The sequence below is a fragment of the Pangasianodon hypophthalmus genome, chromosome 19, assembly GCF_027358585.1.
Source record: "Pangasianodon hypophthalmus isolate fPanHyp1 chromosome 19, fPanHyp1.pri, whole genome shotgun sequence".
Classification (NCBI taxonomy): domain Eukaryota; kingdom Metazoa; phylum Chordata; class Actinopteri; order Siluriformes; family Pangasiidae; genus Pangasianodon; species Pangasianodon hypophthalmus.
In genome coordinates this window covers 454,171-472,033 of record NC_069728.1, presented here as the reverse complement: position 1 = coordinate 472,033, position 17,863 = coordinate 454,171, and the positions used below count along the sequence as shown (strand labels likewise).

At 40.7% G+C, this 17,863-nt stretch overlaps 2 protein-coding genes and 1 long non-coding RNA gene across 3 annotated transcripts; all 3 read left to right on the top strand.

Moving 5' to 3' along the window:
• Positions 1–5,207: 5,207 nt before the first annotated feature.
• LOC113525270 (uncharacterized) lies at positions 5,208–8,025 on the top strand. Its single transcript, XR_003402647.3, has 3 exons — positions 5,208–5,323; positions 5,407–5,495; positions 7,101–8,025. It is a non-coding gene; the product is annotated as an uncharacterized LOC113525270 (long non-coding RNA).
• Positions 8,026–11,472: 3,447 nt separating this feature from the next.
• Positions 11,473–12,316, top strand: LOC128321778 (C-type lectin domain family 10 member A-like). Its single transcript, XM_053242340.1, has 3 exons — positions 11,473–11,522; positions 11,861–12,232; positions 12,309–12,316. The coding sequence occupies exons 1-3, from the start codon at positions 11,486–11,488 to the stop codon at positions 12,314–12,316; spliced, it is 417 nt and encodes a 138-aa protein (XP_053098315.1). The 5' UTR covers positions 11,473–11,485.
• On the top strand, positions 12,232–14,007 carry LOC128321772 (C-type lection lectoxin-Enh3-like). The gene is made up of 3 exons (XM_053242329.1): positions 12,232–12,889; positions 13,007–13,098; positions 13,269–14,007. The coding sequence occupies exons 1-3, from the start codon at positions 12,511–12,513 to the stop codon at positions 13,395–13,397; spliced, it is 600 nt and encodes a 199-aa protein (XP_053098304.1). The 5' UTR covers positions 12,232–12,510; the 3' UTR covers positions 13,398–14,007.
• Positions 14,008–17,863: the final 3,856 nt, after the last annotated feature.

The window sequence follows — 17,863 nt, the reverse complement described above, 5'->3', positions numbered from 1 at the left end:
GGAAGGCTTTATCATAAGGAAGGCTTTAGTGGCATCAGTGAGATGCTTTACCATTACGCATCCAGATGCTTTTTCCTCAAGTTTTAGTACGTTAGACATGTTTGAAAGTAACCTCTGACAAGCTAACATAAAAGGCTAATACTTGCAAGTTTAAATAAAATCTCTGACAAGTATATAGGAAAGGCCTAGGCTTGCACATCGATAGAAATCCCTGAGCTAACAGAACAATTGTTAGGCTATATTGTTAGTCTCTGACGTAGGAACCTCATTTTATAATGAAAGCTTAGCATGGAGCTGTTTAAGAGTAAATACAAATGGAACACCTAGATATTATACTTCTAACAATAACTGGAAGATTATTCTTTGGAGTCAGATAATTAATTAAATGTATTGGAATCAGATATTTAAATTTTAAAGCTACAACATGCATATAACCTTCGGTTGCACCTACTGTATTTTCATCCTTGGTCATAGGAGAGCAGCGGACTAAGATAATATCACTTGGTTGTGAGGAGGACACAGTATCAGTGTGCTCAGGGAGAGCTGTGAGGTAAATGCACTTTAAGTTGCATTTCCATGAGAAAAACCTGCAGACCTCTGTTAGACAGCTGAAGATGAAGAAAATTTCACCTTCCAGCATGATAACGACTCAAAGCACAAATCCAAGTCAACAAAGGAATGGCTTCAGAAGAAGAAGATCAATGTTTTGGGATGGCCTAGTCAGAGCCCAGATCTAAATCCTATCGGAAACCTGTGAAATGACTTGAAGAGGGCCGTGCACAGGAGATCCCCTTACATTTTGATAGATCAACTTCTGTTGTATTTCTGTTGATTCTGTGTACTATCTGCATGCCCCTGTGTACAAAGTGAGCCCCCATAAAGAGAAGGGTAGCCAGGGTGTGGATGAACTTGAGTGGCCTGCACAGAGCCCTGACCTCAACCACATTGATCACTTTGCAGTTAAGGGCAGTGGTGGCTGAACAGTTAAATCTCTGGGTTACAGGTTGGAAGGTTGGGGGTTCAAGCCCCTGCACTGTCAAGCTGCCCCTGTTAGGCACTTGAGCTAGGCCCTTAACCATGTCTGCTTCAGGGGTGTTGTATCATGGCTGACCCTGTGCTCTGACTCCAGCTTCCTAGCAAGCTGGAATATGCAACAAAAAAAAAACTGCATTTCATTGCCTCTGTACTTGTTCTTTATCTAATCTAATTTTGGAATGAACTGGAACACCAACTAATAGTACATCATACAGAATGTTTAGTAAGTAGTTGATGCCATATATGTTTCACACATTTCCCCCTGGTTTTGGATTAGATAGGGAGTGAGGGAAGAAATTGTATTAGAGTGGTGTAGTGTACAGAGTAGAGTAGTGTATTAGAAGGGAGCTGAAATTTGAAGGTAAACCATCCATGTGAGGTTTTTATTTAGTCTCTGTGACCTTCAGAGACTGTTTTACATTTGGTGATAAACTCATCTGCTTATTTGTCTTCCTTCAGGCAAAATGGCTTATGCAAACCTCTCTGTCCCTTTGTCCCACTTTACATAAAACCCTACTTAACAGATGTTCCTTCCTTCATTACACTGACATCTCTGTTAGAATTCAGCCAGATGATTAAAAGGTGACCTACAATGCCTTGCAAAAGTATTCAACCCCCTTAAAAGTCATCAGATTGGTCTAGGTTACAAATGACACTTAGATTGTTCCAGTTTTTTTTATTGCAAACCAATTACATTTAAAGTAAGTTTTCAGTCAAAACTCATTATATGTCAGCAGATCTCTCAAAAAAAAAAAAAAAAAAAAAAAAAACTGAAAACGCTGCCTGTGTAAAAGGTAAAAATAAATAGTGTTTTATTGTTGTGAATACACCCTACCACAATCTCAGTATTTTGAGGCAACATTACCTAGAAGGGCCAGTAGGGGCAGTACAGAGCAGTAAAGGAGACCAAGCAACTTCTTTTCTTTTCTTTTTAATTTAATAGAGTATTTGTTACACCTGTTTGATAAAATGTTTGGAAAAGCAATTTGTTAGTTTATTAGATTAGTATAGATGTATTAGATAAGAGGTTAGCGAAAGAAAAATGCTAAGTCACTTTCTTTGCACAATATTAGCAGTTGTGGCTAGATAAGCTTTGATGTATGTAGTATGCAAGCTTGTTTAATACTTGAATACACTATTATACTACTACATTTTAAAGTAGAAAATTCACTAAGTTAGCATGTTGTATGAAATGTTAGTGCTGTGGCCAATAGTAATCCCCAAACCTTATGCTGACCTATCAGAGGGTTTCAGCAAGTACAAAGCCACTCAGCTGCCACCCCACTGACCATGAAACTCTGCCATAGACCTCCTGGCTAGGTCTTTGCCCCCTAGAAGGTGTCACTGCCAGAAACCCAAGCCATGAGTGAATACATCTTTCTTTGAAGCTCTGGCACATGGTTACAGCCGTCCCTCAACTTCACTAGAGTGGCAGGTTTCTTCTTTGTGGAAAATAAGGACACTGGACTCAGACCCTGCATCAATTACTGTGGACTGAATGCTGTGAACATCAAGTATCATTACTCTCTCCTATTGATCAGGTAAGGGGGCTAAGATTTTTTTACTAAGCTGGACCTGAGTAGTAACCTGATTCACATAAGAGAAAGTGACAAATGGAAGCCTTCATCAACATGACAGTACTTGGTTTTGCCCTATGGCCTAGTTAATTCTCCTTCTGTGTACCAGGCATTCATCAACAAAGTACTTCAAGAATTCCTCAACCAGTGCATGGTCATGTTCATCGATGATATCCTCATTTATTCCAAGTGCAAAGCAGTGTACAGCCAACCTTAGCCAGATACGAGCAGACCTTAAGATGCTTCTGGAAAATTGCCTCTGTGCCAAAGTTGAAAAATGTGAATTTCACTAATGTTAAGTGAAATACCTGGGCCCCAACCAGCACCATCCCCAGCAATCCCAATCATCGCCCAATCCCAGCGATCTCCAACCAATGAGAACTCCAACTAGAAGTAGGGCATCAGGATGGATCAGGCAAGTCTGGAGAGCAGATGGGGTCAGGATCACTGGTATCTCAGGAGTAGCATATGTAGCTCGAGCCACCACTGCTCCCATCCTCAGGCACCTAGACACAGAGCTCCTGTTCATCATGGAAGTGGTTGCTTCTAACAAAGGAATTGGAGCAATATTCTCTCAATGACATGGCAACCCAGACAAAACCTACTCTTGTGCCTCCCTGCAGAATGAAAATAGGATGTCGACCACTCTAGATGAATGGTGACACTGGCTTTTTTGAGATTTTCTTCTGTCATCCCTACTGACCATAACAACCTAGAGTACATTAAGTCTGCAAAATGTCTGAATCTCTATCAAGCCAGGCAGGCCCTTTTTTCTACCAAATTCATTCTTTTTTAATCCAAACACTGTAAATTCCATCATAGACATTCTTCCATCCTGCCCCTAGAGGGCACCCTCCCCCAATTTTTGAACCACATGCTTGGTTATCTCACTCATTTCCCGTTCCCACACTATATAAGCAAAGCCTTACAGTTTGCCTGGATTCATGTGAGTTCTGAGCCTTTTTATTTCCTGACTGTCCTTTGTATATGATCTTGCCTTGTCTCATTTTTGACTCTGTCTAACCCCTTGGATTTGTTTATCACACTGATCTCTAGTGTTTTGACCTTGCTGTGCCTTCGGTGGCCAGATCTGGAAAATGGCCAGATTTTCAATTGTGACTTGGATTTGACCTGAACCCTTTCACTCAGAAAAGTCCTGTTCCATACACTGCCTCCACTCACTGGCCACTTTAATAGGAACACCTGTACACCTGCTCATTTATGCAGTTATCCAATCAGCCAATCATGTGGTAGCAGCATAATGCAAGAATTTCATGCAGATACAGGTCAAGAGCTTCAGTTAATGTTCACATCAAACATTAGAATGGAGGAAAAATAATGTGATCTCTGTGACTTTAACCATGGCATGGTTTTTGGTGCCAGATGGGCTGGCTTGAGTATTTCAGAAACTGCTGATGCACAAAACATTGAGTGAGCAACAGTTCTGTGGGTAGAAATGCCTTGTTGATAAAAGAGCTTAGAGGAAAATGGCCAAATTGGCCATTCGAGCTGCCAGGAAGTCTATATTAACTCACATAATCACACTTTACAACTGTGATGAACAGAAAAGCATCTCAACATGCACAACACATTGAACCTTGAGGTGGACGGGCTACAACAGCATAAGACCACTTCTCCTGTCAAGAGGTTCCACTCCTGTCAGCCAAGAACAAAAATCTGAAGCCATCGTGGGCACAGACTCACCCAAACTGGACAACTGAAGATTAGAATAAAATCACAATTTTCCAGTCATCAGCTGTCCAGTTTGCCTATGATTTGTGTTCTTGGCTGACAGGACTGGAACCTGATGTGGTCTTCTGCTGTTGTAGCCCTTCCACCTTCTTCTCACCAGGGTTGTAAAGAGTGTTTATTTGAGTTATCTATAGACTTCCTGTCAGTCTGCTCATTCTCCTCTGATCTCTCTCATCAACAATGTGTTTCAGCCTGTAGAGACCCTCCGCTCACAGAATGTTTTTTGTATTTCACACCATTCTGTGTAAACTCTAGTGTGTGAAATTCCTAGGGGATCAGCAATTTCTGATATACTCAAACCAGCCCATCCGGCACCAACAACTATGCCACGGTTAAAGTATCAGAGATCACAGTTTTTCCCCATTCTGATGTTTGATGTGAACAATACCTGAAGCTCTTGACCTGTATCTGCATTATTTTATGCATTGTGTTGCTGCCACATGACTGGCTGATAACTGCGTAAATGAACGGGTGTACAGGTGTTCCTGGTGTGTGCTGGGTCTGCTTAAGGATCCTTGCTTTGTCCCTACAGGCATCACACACACTGAGTACAAGAACCAGTACAAATTATAAACCCTACAGATAATTAATTAATCTATTCAATGATTAATATACACACACTACAGAGTGTTTGAGTGTGTGTTCTATTTCATCTCTTATAAACTGCCAAGGGTGGAGTCTAACACCTGGCTATCCTCTAGTGTGTGTGTGTGTGTGTGTGTGTGTGTGTGTGTGTGTGTGTACCATTCTGAGACCTTCAACAATGTCACACAGTGACCATGACGCAGTATTTGCTATAAATACTCTCTCTTCATGTTTCTCTGCTCCTGTTACTCTTCTCCACTCGTATCCTGTGGTGTCACTTGGGCATCTTGGATCTATGTGACCTATGGTCAGATCTACAGGTAACTTGTCCTCTATAGCTGGTGATAGACTCCTGTCATCTCTTCATGACTGTGGTGAGTTCATTCATATACTTTTGGAGCCGTTGGAACTTTTCACTTATCTCATTTTATTTTTGTGGAACTCGTGTTATTTGCAGATGATGCAACAGAACAACCCACATAGACCTTCCAAGCAAACCATCTGTATGTCTGCATCCCCCTGTTCTCTGAGAGAAAAAAGGAAAAGGTAGCTCTGTTATATTGTTCACCTTTTAATCATTTGGTTGAATTCTAACAGAGATGTCAGTGTATTGAAGGAGTCTCTATATAAACAAACAGACTAAATGTCATGTCCTGAGGGTGTGCAAACTTTTGCACTCAGCTCTGTCTGTGTCAGTGACTCTGATTTGGTTTAGTCAGAGTTTTATGAAAAGTAGGACAAAGGGACGAAGTGGTTTGCATAAGCTGTTTTGCCTGAAGGAAGACAAATAAGCAGCTCATTTTATCACCAAATGTAAAAAAAAAAAAAAAAAGACTATGAAGGTCACAGAGACAAACTACTTGAAGACTTGAGCTGTTTCCTAACACTTAATATGAAGAAATGTTTCCTATAAGAACTACAACCAGCCTCAGCTTAGACACTAAAAGATTTGGAGTTGGTTGTTGGAGATTAGGCTTGTTTAAGGTGTCCATTTTTACGACTCATGTCGGACCTCTTGTGCATCATGGATCTATGTGGCTGTGGTGAGTGCGTTCTTCTACTTTTGCAGCCGTTGGAACTCTGTGGTTAAGCGATTGATCTCATCTAGCTATGAACTTTTCTGTTGCTTAGTACAGCCCTTTTTTCTTAGTATGTTAACGAGTAGTTTCTCTTGGCACGCTGAGCTTTTTCACATCACCCACCATCTAGCAACCTACGGACCTGTGAATACATGCCGGTCGCATGGACGAATGATTCTCCCTCGCCATAACACTACTCTACTGAGCTTACAAATTTAGCTAGACTCTACTAACACACATACTCAGGCTGGAGTTGGCTTCCCTCCACTGAACCATATCTGCGCTCCCTTGATGGTAAAAATTTAATTCTACTTTGGGTTCAACCATCAGCCTTCAGACTAGAGTTCATTTTTATATATTCCTATGGAGCTTATAATCGAACGTGACATGAAGACACAGCCCACAGGTTTCATGAGCTGTTTATGGTTTCATTTTCTTCCATAGCCCATTCGTTTCTCAGGATCACACAACTTGTTGATCTATATTGGAAGGGCTATGAGTGGTTGTAATGTTTTCAGATATAATTTATGGACTTGGTAAATTTGTGGTTTGTACCTGTGGATTCATTTGAGTCTGATTTGACTTTCTTTTCCCTTCTTATTCTTGCTAGTTGCACTCAGGAAGCATCTGTCCATGCTATGTATGTAACACACTGCATGTCTGTGCTATGTATATCCTTTTAGTAAATCCTTCCCCAATATTTTGAATACCATATTACTGAATTTCCTGAGAGAAATCTCACAGAGTGACACAAATATTGCCAGCCATCATAATGATGCATCATGATACATCATATCACACATCACATGAATGATGTGTCAATCTGTGAGATTTTTTTTCTCTTGGAATGTAAAAGGCAAGCAGTTAAAAGAGCTAGGGTTTTTACTCATCTTGGGCAATATTCAAAGATGAGTTAAAAGTGTAGTGAGGATGTGATATTGAAATTGTTCACATCAGTATTCAGACCTCAGATGTAATTAAATGTACATTCATATTTAATATTTAATATTTATTCATTTGTGAATCTTGTTTAATTTGTTTGTGGATCTTATTTTACGTGTGTTATTTGCAGATGATGCAGAAGAAATGATGCAAGAGAAATACCCCATTAGACCTTCAACACAGACAATTTGTATGTTTGCAAAGGAAAATGTAGCTCTGTTATATAGTTTAGGAATTAATCATCTGAATGAATTCTAACAGAGATGTCAACGTAATGAAAGAGCACATGTTAAGTGGGTTTTATGTAAAGTAGGACAAAGGGACAGAGTGGTTTGCATAATCCATTTTGCCTGAAGACAAAATAAGCAGCTTGGTTTTAGCACAATATGGAAAAAAGGTCTCTGAGGGTCACAGAGACAAAATAAAAAACACTACGATGGGCCTCATTTATCAATCTTTTAGTAAAGTTGTGTGTCTTTCTAAGTGGCGAAAGTGAAAGTTATTTTAACTCACCTCTATGCCAGTAAAATGTATATTGTTGAAAAGCATAATAACCCAAAATATAGAAAAGGTGAATTAGATGTAAATTAAGGGAGGCTAATAGTAAATGTTTTGACATGAAAACAGAAGAAAAAATATATCTGCTTTACCCTGGTGACTGTGGACTCCAAGCACGTCATGCAGGCAAACTGCTTTTTTCATTCAAAGCAAAGTATCTTGGCAACTGTTGGCCAGAATGCACCAATATGCCCTTCCCAGTGCCATGTTGGAAAAGCAGGAGCACATGTGAATGTCATAGGAAGCACAATGATGGCACATTAAGGAGTATCAGTGTGGATTGAGAGTCCTTATAAACTGTGGTTTGTAATGGTATGTGAACAGGTATGTGTATTCAGTAAGATGGTGAACATGAATGTGACACTTGATAAAGAGAAATGTTTTCTGTAAGAACTAAAAACAGCCATTAGACAATCAAAGATTTGAATATTTCACGTTAGTCACACTTTCACTATCTATGATTTACCACTGTCTTCTTCAAAGTACTGAATAAAATGCATTTCTGTTCATGTATTTTTGTCTCAGTGTGCTGCCTTTCCTTACAGACACTCTATGTTTCAGAGGTGTGTAATGTAATTATTACAGGAGAATCTTTGGGATTTTAGCACAAATCCACAATGTGAGTCCTTTTACCTTCTATAAAATAAGCAGTAGAAATAACACAAGTGTCTGTTAATACAGTATATGGCCAAAAGTTTGTGGAAACCTGACCGTCACCCCCATGTGTGTTCCTTTTGAAATTGTAGCATTACAATTTCCCTTACTGGGACTAAAGGGCCCAAACCTGTTCCAGCATGACAATGCCCCTGTGCACAAGGCGAGCTCCATGAAGACTGTAGTGTGGTAAGGAACTCGCGTGTCCTGCAGAGAGCCATGACCTCAACCCCACTGAACACCTTTGGGATGAACTGGAACGCCGACTGAACCCCAGACCTCCTCGACATCCCAACATCAGCGCCTGACCTCACTAATGCTCTTGTAGCTGAATGAACACAAATCCCCACAGCCACGCTCCAACATCTAGTGGAAAGCTTCCCAGAAGAATGGAGGGTATTATAACAGCAAAGAGGGACTGAATCTGGAATGGCATGTTCAAAATTCACATATGGATGTGATGGTCAGGTGTCCATAACCTTTTGGACATATAGTGTATATCCCGTCTGAAAAGATTGCATTATATCCATTATATCAGTATAAAGGCACTTCAGGAAGCGCTTCCTCTTTTCTGTTGTCTCCTGTAGAAGCCAGAATGACACCGAGTATAAAAAAGCAGAACAATAAAATACAGTAGATGTTTAAAAGGTTGTGTCAGAGAACCGATACTTCTAGGGGGTTTAATTAAGTTGAGTGGCACACGTAAGTAGAGACATGTTTATAATAAAGGACAAAATAATCAGTGTGTATTAAAATGAGGTGTGTACACATGGAATATTTAGTGTGATGAGCACGTGTACAATGGTGAAGACACACTCATCTCTGTCATTCACACAGAGATCACGTATCCCTACAGACATTCTCCCACAACATGATTGAACACACAAATGTCTGTGAAAACTAATCCTGAAGAACAAAGAACAATTAGGGGGAATTTCTTTTGGTTTGTATTATACTGTATATTCAAGAATGTACAACAATTTTAAAACAAATATTTCCTTTGATTTTTCCACCAGCTGGTGTCTGGTTACTGATGTTAATAATGTTTTCTGTGTTTTCCACCGAACCACCTTCATCGACCACACGTGTGTGTGTGTGTGTGTGTGTGTGTGTGAGCACCATGCCAAGACCTTCAACAAAGTCACACAGTGACCGTGACACAGTATTTGTAATAAAAACCTTCTCATCACGTCACTCTGCTCCTTTTACTCTACTCGCCTGGTACCAAAGCTGGTGATAGACTCCTAACATCTCTTCACGGCTGCAGTGAGTGTAGTCTTATACTTTTGGAGCCATTAGAAATCTGTGACTATTAGTTAAGTGAGAATCCCTCTACTACCTAGCCCTAACCTAATCTTACTAGCCTTGTTATCATCACTACTGATCTGTCTGTAGGTTAGCTATGAACTGTTCTGTTGCTCACAACTCACATCTTAGATTGTTAACGAGTGGTTTCCTTTGCACTCTGAGGTTTTTCCCATTGAACACCTTCTAACAACCTATCACGGTTAAGTGGTTCTCCACACTCTACTCTACTGAGCTTACAAAATTGGCCGGATTCTGCTAACACACATACACAGGCCGGAGTTGGCCTTTCCTCCATTTCCCATATCATTGCCAAGTGATATTTTACCAATGGTAAAAAATTTCATTCTCTTTTAGGGTGTAGTGCTCAGCCAACAGCCTTCAGGCTATAGTTCATTTTTACATTATCCCATGGAGCTAATTATTGAAAATGACACGACTACGCAACCAGCTTTCGTTCTCTTCTCACAATACTAACCCGACCCTGTCGTGTAGGTTTCTCGCAGGTCTGCCCCTGCGCACCATCCGACCCCCGCGAGTGACGAAGAATGCAGCTGGACGATTTGTGTTCAACCTCCTCAATTTCTCCAACATCACCCCGTTACTGTGTTCCGTCCACTGGCTTCCTTTAGCTGCAGATTTAAAACACTGATGCTCACCTACAAAGCCAAAAAAACAGATCAGCTCTCACCTACCTTAAAGCACCTTAACGGAGCTCTGCACCACGCTCCCTCCGAGCCTCTGGCACTGCTTGACCCACCATCTCTCAGGGTACGAATAAAATCTACATCGACGCCTTTGTCTGTCCTGCACCCAGGTGGAGGAATGAACTTCCCCCGGCGGTCCGAACAGCTGTAACTGATTCAATAATGTCCTCTATTTAAAACAGTATATGACCATTTGTGACATAAACCCACAGAAAATCGCTCATCTCAACTTTCTTGCTTTGCTCCCCACTTCAATATAATGGGCTAATTAGTGTAAATTGTTGACGTAAAACTTAAACATTTCCAGTCCTCCATTTTTTCTGTTGCGCCTCGTCCATCTCAGATTTCCATACGCTCTGTTTTGTAAAGTAGGAAAAGTAGTAGGAGGTGGTTTACAATAAGTCAACAAGTCTAAAAGAAGATAAATAGCAACTCAGTTTTTTCATCTACTGCAGAAAGTCTCTGAAAGACACTGAGATCTATAAAAGCTACAACACTGATAGTTTACCTCCTTCACATTTCAGGTATGATTCAATATTTTACTTCCATACTTCAGTTATTTCCTAAAACTAAAGAATGGGAAATGTTTTGCAGCGCTTGACATGTGGGATAATTTATACCTTTAGCATATTTGTTTTCTTTGTAGCAGGGCTGCGCAGAGATCTTTACACTGGCAGGGGATTACAGTTAAAAAGAGACTCATGGATCGAGGTTTTAGAAACACAGAATACAGCATAAGAATCAGAACCACTGATAAATTTACATTCAGTTGTCTAATTGTGTAATATCTCTATTTATATAGCACCTTTAAAATTTTTAAAGAATTTACATTAAATTAAATTATAAAATTATTAGAAGATCAAAATAAAGCACATTAAATAACCAGTGTACAATCACTAATGAATTTACTAAGTCAGTGAGAATCATTTTCACTAAGTGTAAAAACACGAAAAAAAAAAACCATGAGAGTGAGTTCTAGGTGATGTAGTGCAGGTAGAGCATTTTTTTTAATTTACAGTTAAATTATGTTTATTAATGTTTTAATTAATTTAAACCTTTTTGCTTCTTCTTATGCCATTCATTAAAAAAAATTACACACAAATTAAGCACAAATTAAAATCGACCTATAATAATTATAGGGTTAGGGTTAGGGTTATAATATTTCTCAAAATGTAGTGATGTGGTACTTGCAGTTATCAATTTTACTGGAGTCACTGTGTGGATCAGAACTCCTGAGGGATTTTAATCACATTTCTTATTCCTTAGTGAGTTTCCCAACAACACATCGGTGATGGAGCAGCGTCTGTTCATAATCCTGTTTTTCACAGGTGAGAGAAGTTTGTGTGTGTGTGTGTGTGTGTGTGTGTGTGCGTGTATAAGAGAGAGAGAGTGAAACAGTAGCCGACCACAGATAAGTTTTCAGTGAGCTGCTCAATGTGCATGATGAGTTGAAATGATCAGTTGATTTACAGAAAGGAAGCACATGGTCGCCTCATCATCCTAAACTATATACTGCCTTATGCACCATGTTTTGCAACTTGCTTTTGCACCCAGGAAAAAAGATAGCAAAAAAGATCATTCATTCATAAAATTTAAATGGATTAAAATGGCAATTTCTGATTTCCGAGCTAGCCTTGCACAAAACCTTTAAAACTCTCCTCCACAGGATTCGTCCCTCTCGTCGTGTCTGTGCCTCGTAAGTACTACCTGATCCAGCAGGGGAAAACGTGGAGCAAAGCTCAGGCTTACTGCCGAGCCACACGCACCGACTTGGCTGTCATAGAAAACAACGAGGACATGGTCCGACTTCAGACTGAAGCACAGAGACAACAGTTCAGCTCCAGTGCTTGGATTGGACTGTACAATGACATCAACAGCTGGCGCTGGTCCTTGGGAAACGAGCCACTGGGAAGTATGAGACTGTGGACTACAGTAGAGCCCAACAACTATAACGGACTGGAATCTTGCGGCATGATAAGCTCATCGGGTTGGAACGATATGCCATGTACAAGCGCATACCCCTTTGTGTGCGTTGATGGTAAACAGCATATATTTAACATTTTGTCAGTAGGGAAGGTCGTCTTATTAAAACATTCTAGACTGTGTGCTCGCAGTGTCCTAATTAAAATGAACTGTGTTTTCAAGTAGCAAAAAAATCATAAATACCAAACAGGCCAAAACAACTAATCATTATGCACACTGACATTTAGTGCACTGAGCAAATGGTGGACTGTTGTTCTTAGTTTTAGCATTATTTTGTAACCTGTTTAACTATCTCATCCAAGGGACAATGCATTTAACATATATGTGGTAATCATGTTGTCGTTGTTGTTGCTGTTGTTTTTAATTCTCACAGGCACTACAGGAAATAATACGTACATGTACATTTCTAATAAAATGTCATGGCTTGGAGCTCAGAGTTACTGTAGACAGTATCATACGGATCTGGCCAGTGTTAGAGATGCAACAGAATACTCAGTTATACAGAAAGTTATAATAAACTCAGGCTCGGCAGCTTGGTTTGGTCTGTTCAGAGACACCTGGAAGTGGTCAGACCAAACCAACTTCTCTACCGTCAGCTGGATGTCTGGAAAACCGGATAATGCCCTGGGGAATGAAAATTGTGGTTATTTAAATAACAATCAGGCTGCTGATGCACTGTGCTCAGACATACTGCCTTTCTTCTGTTACTCAAGTGAGTTAAAGTTTTATTCAGTCTCATATTTACACAAATTTAAACTGATTTTAAAATGTTAGTTTAATTGTGTGCTCATCTTTGTTTTCGTACGTGTCCTCGCATTTCTACGTTTAGTAATCACCGGAAAACAACAGATAATAAAGGTGAAGGTCCGGGCCAATCAGGATGTGAATGAATTTGCAGTAAAGGCGGCCGTCTTGGAGCAGGTGGGTCTCCTGTTCCGCAAGACCTCACTTATAATGTACACGTACACACTGTACTGTAATCTGAATCTGACTGTTTCCGTTCAGTTACTGTAGCATTTTTCCAGCCTTCACAGGACATTAGTGTCTGTATATTGCATTCGTAATAATAAATGTCTTATTCTGGTTATTAGGTTAAGCAGAAACTGAAGGATCATGGGATGGCAGAGAACATCAAAGTGAAATGGAGAGAGCAACCGGATGGAAAGGTGTTTCACAAGGTGAAAGAAAATAATAGTACAGTAGAAAAAGAAGAGCTCTAAGTCTTGTAATTCTGTAGAGCTCTAGCTATTTTTTAGGGTGAATAATATGTTCAGTCTGGAACATTTATTGAGATGTAGTCTACTACTGTATTTTTCATTTAGTTGTCTACGACTTCTCTTCACACCAAATGCAGTCAATCAGCGGAGATGTTTTTTGAGTGTTTGCTGGTTTTTTTGCAGACACAATGATGTAGCTAACGTGTAACAAAAGTCTATCTCACTCATAATGTTTGTGTAAAAATACAGCCAATACTTTATATACATAAATAACAATTTTAAGTTCCATAATATTGTATGACTCATATATAGATGCTTTTATCGCTTTCCTCATCACAAGCATTAACTAACCATTCTATTCCTGATAACGTAGAATCCGTAGACACTGTGATGTAAGAATAAGTGAATAATGTGCAGGATATTTCCCTCTACTGAGTCTCTCCTGCTTCCTCCCGAGCTCCACCTGCAGAAGTTCCACCATGTTTCTCTTTTCACTGGGCTCCAAAGGTCTGAAGATGTCTGTAATTTTTCAATTTCAGCACCTTTAATTCTTTATTCTGCAACATACATGTAACAACAATGTAGGCTTTGTTTTTTTTACTGTCATTAGGTTATAAGCACTGTATTTAAATAAAGAAAAAGAAACAAAGAAACAGAACATTTGGGTCCTGTGTTTTATTCAGAATTTCTTATCATTTAGGTTAATTAATCTGAATGATAAAGAAGCTGCTTGCAGTTACTTGTTAGAACCAAAGAAAGAAAAAAAGACACCTTATGAGGAATGCAGTTACTCTTTATTTCGCCTCACCTCAGGATTGCCCGTTGTGTTCTTGTTGTGATCTCGGCAGGACGTCCGCTCCTAGGGTTCATTATTATTAACAGTTCGTTATTGCTGCATTGTATACAGTGTCTGGAGTAACAGTGTGTTCAGAGCTGAGAGAAAGAAGTAAGCTAATTCATATGTTAGAGCAACCTGAAACATGAAAGTAGTGTATTGACAATAAAATGGTCATTTTGATAAAAGTAGTTAAAAAATTGTGTCAGTTGAGAGCGTTTGTAACAGACTTAATAACTTTAAATAATCTCATAATTTGTCAGTAAATGTTTTTAAGTGTTTTTTGAGTTTAATTACTGAGCAAATGTTAAAATTCACAGGTTAACACAGCAGGCGATATATTCAGGTGAGTACATATGAGCATGTTTAACTATATATTTGCCTGCAGGGCTTCACGCCTAGCTCGTTTTACGGTAGACGTAGAGAGTAGAGGATTGAAAGTGAGGATGCGAGTTATAGAGCAGATCCCAAAATAAAGAAATCGCTATATCATTTGTTATTAGTTTATGGAATTGTTAGTATATGAACTAAAATACATATTGTTTTTTTGCAGCTGGAGGAAGAAAAAGTTTGAGTACCAGTCAGAAGCCAATGAAAATGCACTCAGCAAACCCGATCAACTTTCACCTCTTTGTGGCTATTTCTCCGGGTTTTTTGACGAAGAGCTTTTCCACCTTATTGCTGAGCAAACTAATCTGTACTCTTGCCAACTAATTGGAGTTAGCGTCAACACAAACCCAGATGAGCCGAGGTCATTTATTGGGATGAAGCGAAAATTAATGCCTGTCTAGATTTATACATTTTCAGAACAATGCCACATCAGAACCCAGATCAGGCTCGCCGGTAAGAGCGCACACGGCATCGGACGGGGGCCCGTCAAAGAGCCGACGGAACGCGTCGTCTACTTTCACGATTCTTTCACCTCGCTACCCGTTATCGTGCACCCGAACGAATCGCTTGGCCCGTGCGGCTCGCAACCATTTGCAAGAACGGTCTGAAGGGATGCTCCCCGCACAATGACCATGCTCTCATTAGACGAGGAAGGGGCAGTTTCGATCACAGAGCGGATAATGAGGCAAAAGTCACAATCGTAAAATGGGCCGACAACGAAGCCGAGGTCAAGCGTTTCTCTAAAGAAGAGAGGAGACGAGTCGGGGTCCCCCGTCCGAACGGGAGGAGCCGACCCGGCCGGCCGTCCAGCGACCAACAACGCTGAGAGCTGTGGATGACATTCATTTACGGCATGTATCCGGAGTGACATACATTTATCTCATTTATACAACTGGCTAGTCGAGGGTCAAAGGCCTCAAGGGCCCAGCAGCAACAAACTGGTAGAGCCGGGATTTGAACTCACGACCTTCCGAGAAGCAAGCGAACAGCTTAAACGCCGAGCTACCACCGAGCTACCGCCGCCCCTGTATCTGGTGCGACAAAATCGACCACTTCTGAGTGTTCTCTGACAAGGGTAGCTGTAGGTTCTACACAGCTGGACAGACCACCTCGCGTCAGGAATGTGGAGTTTGTCCGTATAATCCAACCCCGTATGTGACTGGCGTTCTATTTCACCCCTCCTAACCGACAGCGATCGCCTACATAATCTATGCCGCAATGTCACGCGAAACCGATCGACATTTGTACTGACTGGAAAGTGGTCTGTAGATCTGCACATTCACACCACAGCGATGTTAACTCTGCAGAACCTGGAGAAGATATAAGGTTTGTATGAGTGTTGTTCAGATCTCATTTATGCTACATACCCAACCCCCAATCTGCAAACACACACACAAAACCTTACAGTTGCCATTTAGTTCACTAGGTCAGGGACTAAGGTTTTTAAAACCTGTTATTTTATATTTTTGGCATTAATTAAAGTAAAGATGGGCTTTTAAGTCGGTTCCAGGGCGACTTATTTTAACGCCGCGCTTTGGCAGAGACACTAAAGACGATCGACAACAGGATTTTCCCGCGCGACGTGCCCCGTGTGCAAGAGCGCCTGGGTACAGAGTAGATCTTTTTTGACCTTTTCAGGAGCTGTTACACTGCTAAATATGCAAAGAAGAGCTTCAGGATGGGTTTACTCAGGCAGACTGCACTAAAGAAGGGAATTTCTAATTCATACATTTACAGTTTCTTTGTTTTTGCTTTTGTTACACGATTACTGACTTGCGTACAGTATTTTCTTGATCGATCCACGCCTAGAGCGAACTAAGCGTAATTAGAAGACCGCCATGCTTGGAACTTAATATTTTAACTATAGCACTGAAGGTATCACAAGCTACAGGTCCCTCTTTGCTAAAAACTGATTATTTACCTCAATAGGCTCGGAACGGTGGCTTCGACGGAGGCGAAGAGTCGATCGGCTCCTTTTGGAAACGTCAATCGGGTCAAAGTGGTCTTTGATCGTTTGAGTGAGAAAACTCTAAGGTTCAAATGCTTGGCCAAAATATAAAGCGATACGGAATCGGGGAGAAAGGAGCGCCAAGTTAGAAGTCGCTGGCCGTTAAGGTCCAAAGCCCGAACATCTCCGAACACGCTATCACACCCACCAATACTGCCGCTTGTAATAAATGAAACAGTAAGGAGTTTGACTTAAGCAGAATAAAATCAAAGGCTCAGAAGCCTTTGTTGGAAAGCAGTAAAGCACAAATGCAATAATGATAATAAAAAAGGATGAGTCGATTAATGAAAACGTTTATTGCATCACAAATTCAGTTGATTGGAGAAAATGGGGGAGCTTGTGCCAGATACTACAAAGGTTTGTAGGATTTATTAAAACAAACAAAACAGAAAAAAAAACACACAAAGGAAGTGCATGGCAGACAATGAACCAAACCACCATTTCATAAGAGCGAGCTACAATTCCCAGAATGAATTAGGTTTAAGGCTTCATAGCCAACAGAAAAAAAAAAAACCCAGTGTGAGGGAAGACCAACAAAATGAGAAGTTTACACAACAGTGGCATTCAAAGAGAAGCGATTGCTCAACAAGAGGAAATTTAGCACGGTAGCTAGCATTCATTCACATTGCCAGCATGGTCCATTGTTAGGATGCTAGCAATCACATGTGCTCACTTTCATAAAAAACAGAAAGCATTTGGTGGATGGTGAAGAGAAAAGGCATTTAAAGTGTGCCTTTAAGTAACAAATTTTGAGTGAAAGCTGACTGTGGGGGAAACAGTCAGGAGAAAAGTAGGAAGAAAGGAGCATCAAAGGCAAGAGTCAGAAATGAGCTTGTCGTAGGAAAACGTATGTCCAAGAAGACAATGTGATTATAGGCAGAAGTCAGATAGAAATTTGAGCCAAACGTAGAGGACAACGGAGCGGGGGACCAGAAAGAGTCAACTAAGCTACAGAACGGAGCAGAGGCAAAGAATGAAAAAAGAGACCAGATTTAAAAAGGAGTTTGTGACAGAAAAACAAAGAAGGGAACAAATCACCTGAACGTGAAAGAGAGAGGAAAAAGAGCGGCGCCTGTCCTCGCGGCGACTCCCGCAGCGTGACTCCCAGCGTCTTTGTCCTCGTCTGGTCTTCGTCGCTCGGGCTGGCGCCGGCACTCGGGCTGGCGCTCCTCGTGCGCGGCCGCGTCCTCTTGTGGTCCCGGGGCGCCAGGTGCGCCTCGTGGGCGCCTTAACGGG

What these genes read in the sequence shown, in the direction of transcription:
- LOC128321778 (XM_053242340.1), top strand. Translation starts at nt 11,486, where the DNA reads ATGGAGCAGCGTCTGTTCATAATCCTGTTTTTCACAG. An exon ending in CATAATCCTGTTTTTCACAG is followed by an intron (nt 11,523 to 11,860) that starts GTGAGAGAAGTT and finishes TCTCCTCCACAG; the next exon opens with GATTCGTCCCTCTCGTCGTG.
- LOC128321772 (XM_053242329.1), top strand. Translation starts at nt 12,511, where the DNA reads ATGTTGTCGTTGTTGTTGCTGTTGTTTTTAATTCTCACAGGCACTACA. An exon ending in GCCTTTCTTCTGTTACTCAA is followed by an intron (nt 12,890 to 13,006) that starts GTGAGTTAAAGT and finishes TTCTACGTTTAG; the next exon opens with TAATCACCGGAAAACAACAG. An exon ending in AGGCGGCCGTCTTGGAGCAG is followed by an intron (nt 13,099 to 13,268) that starts GTGGGTCTCCTG and finishes TCTGGTTATTAG; the next exon opens with GTTAAGCAGAAACTGAAGGA.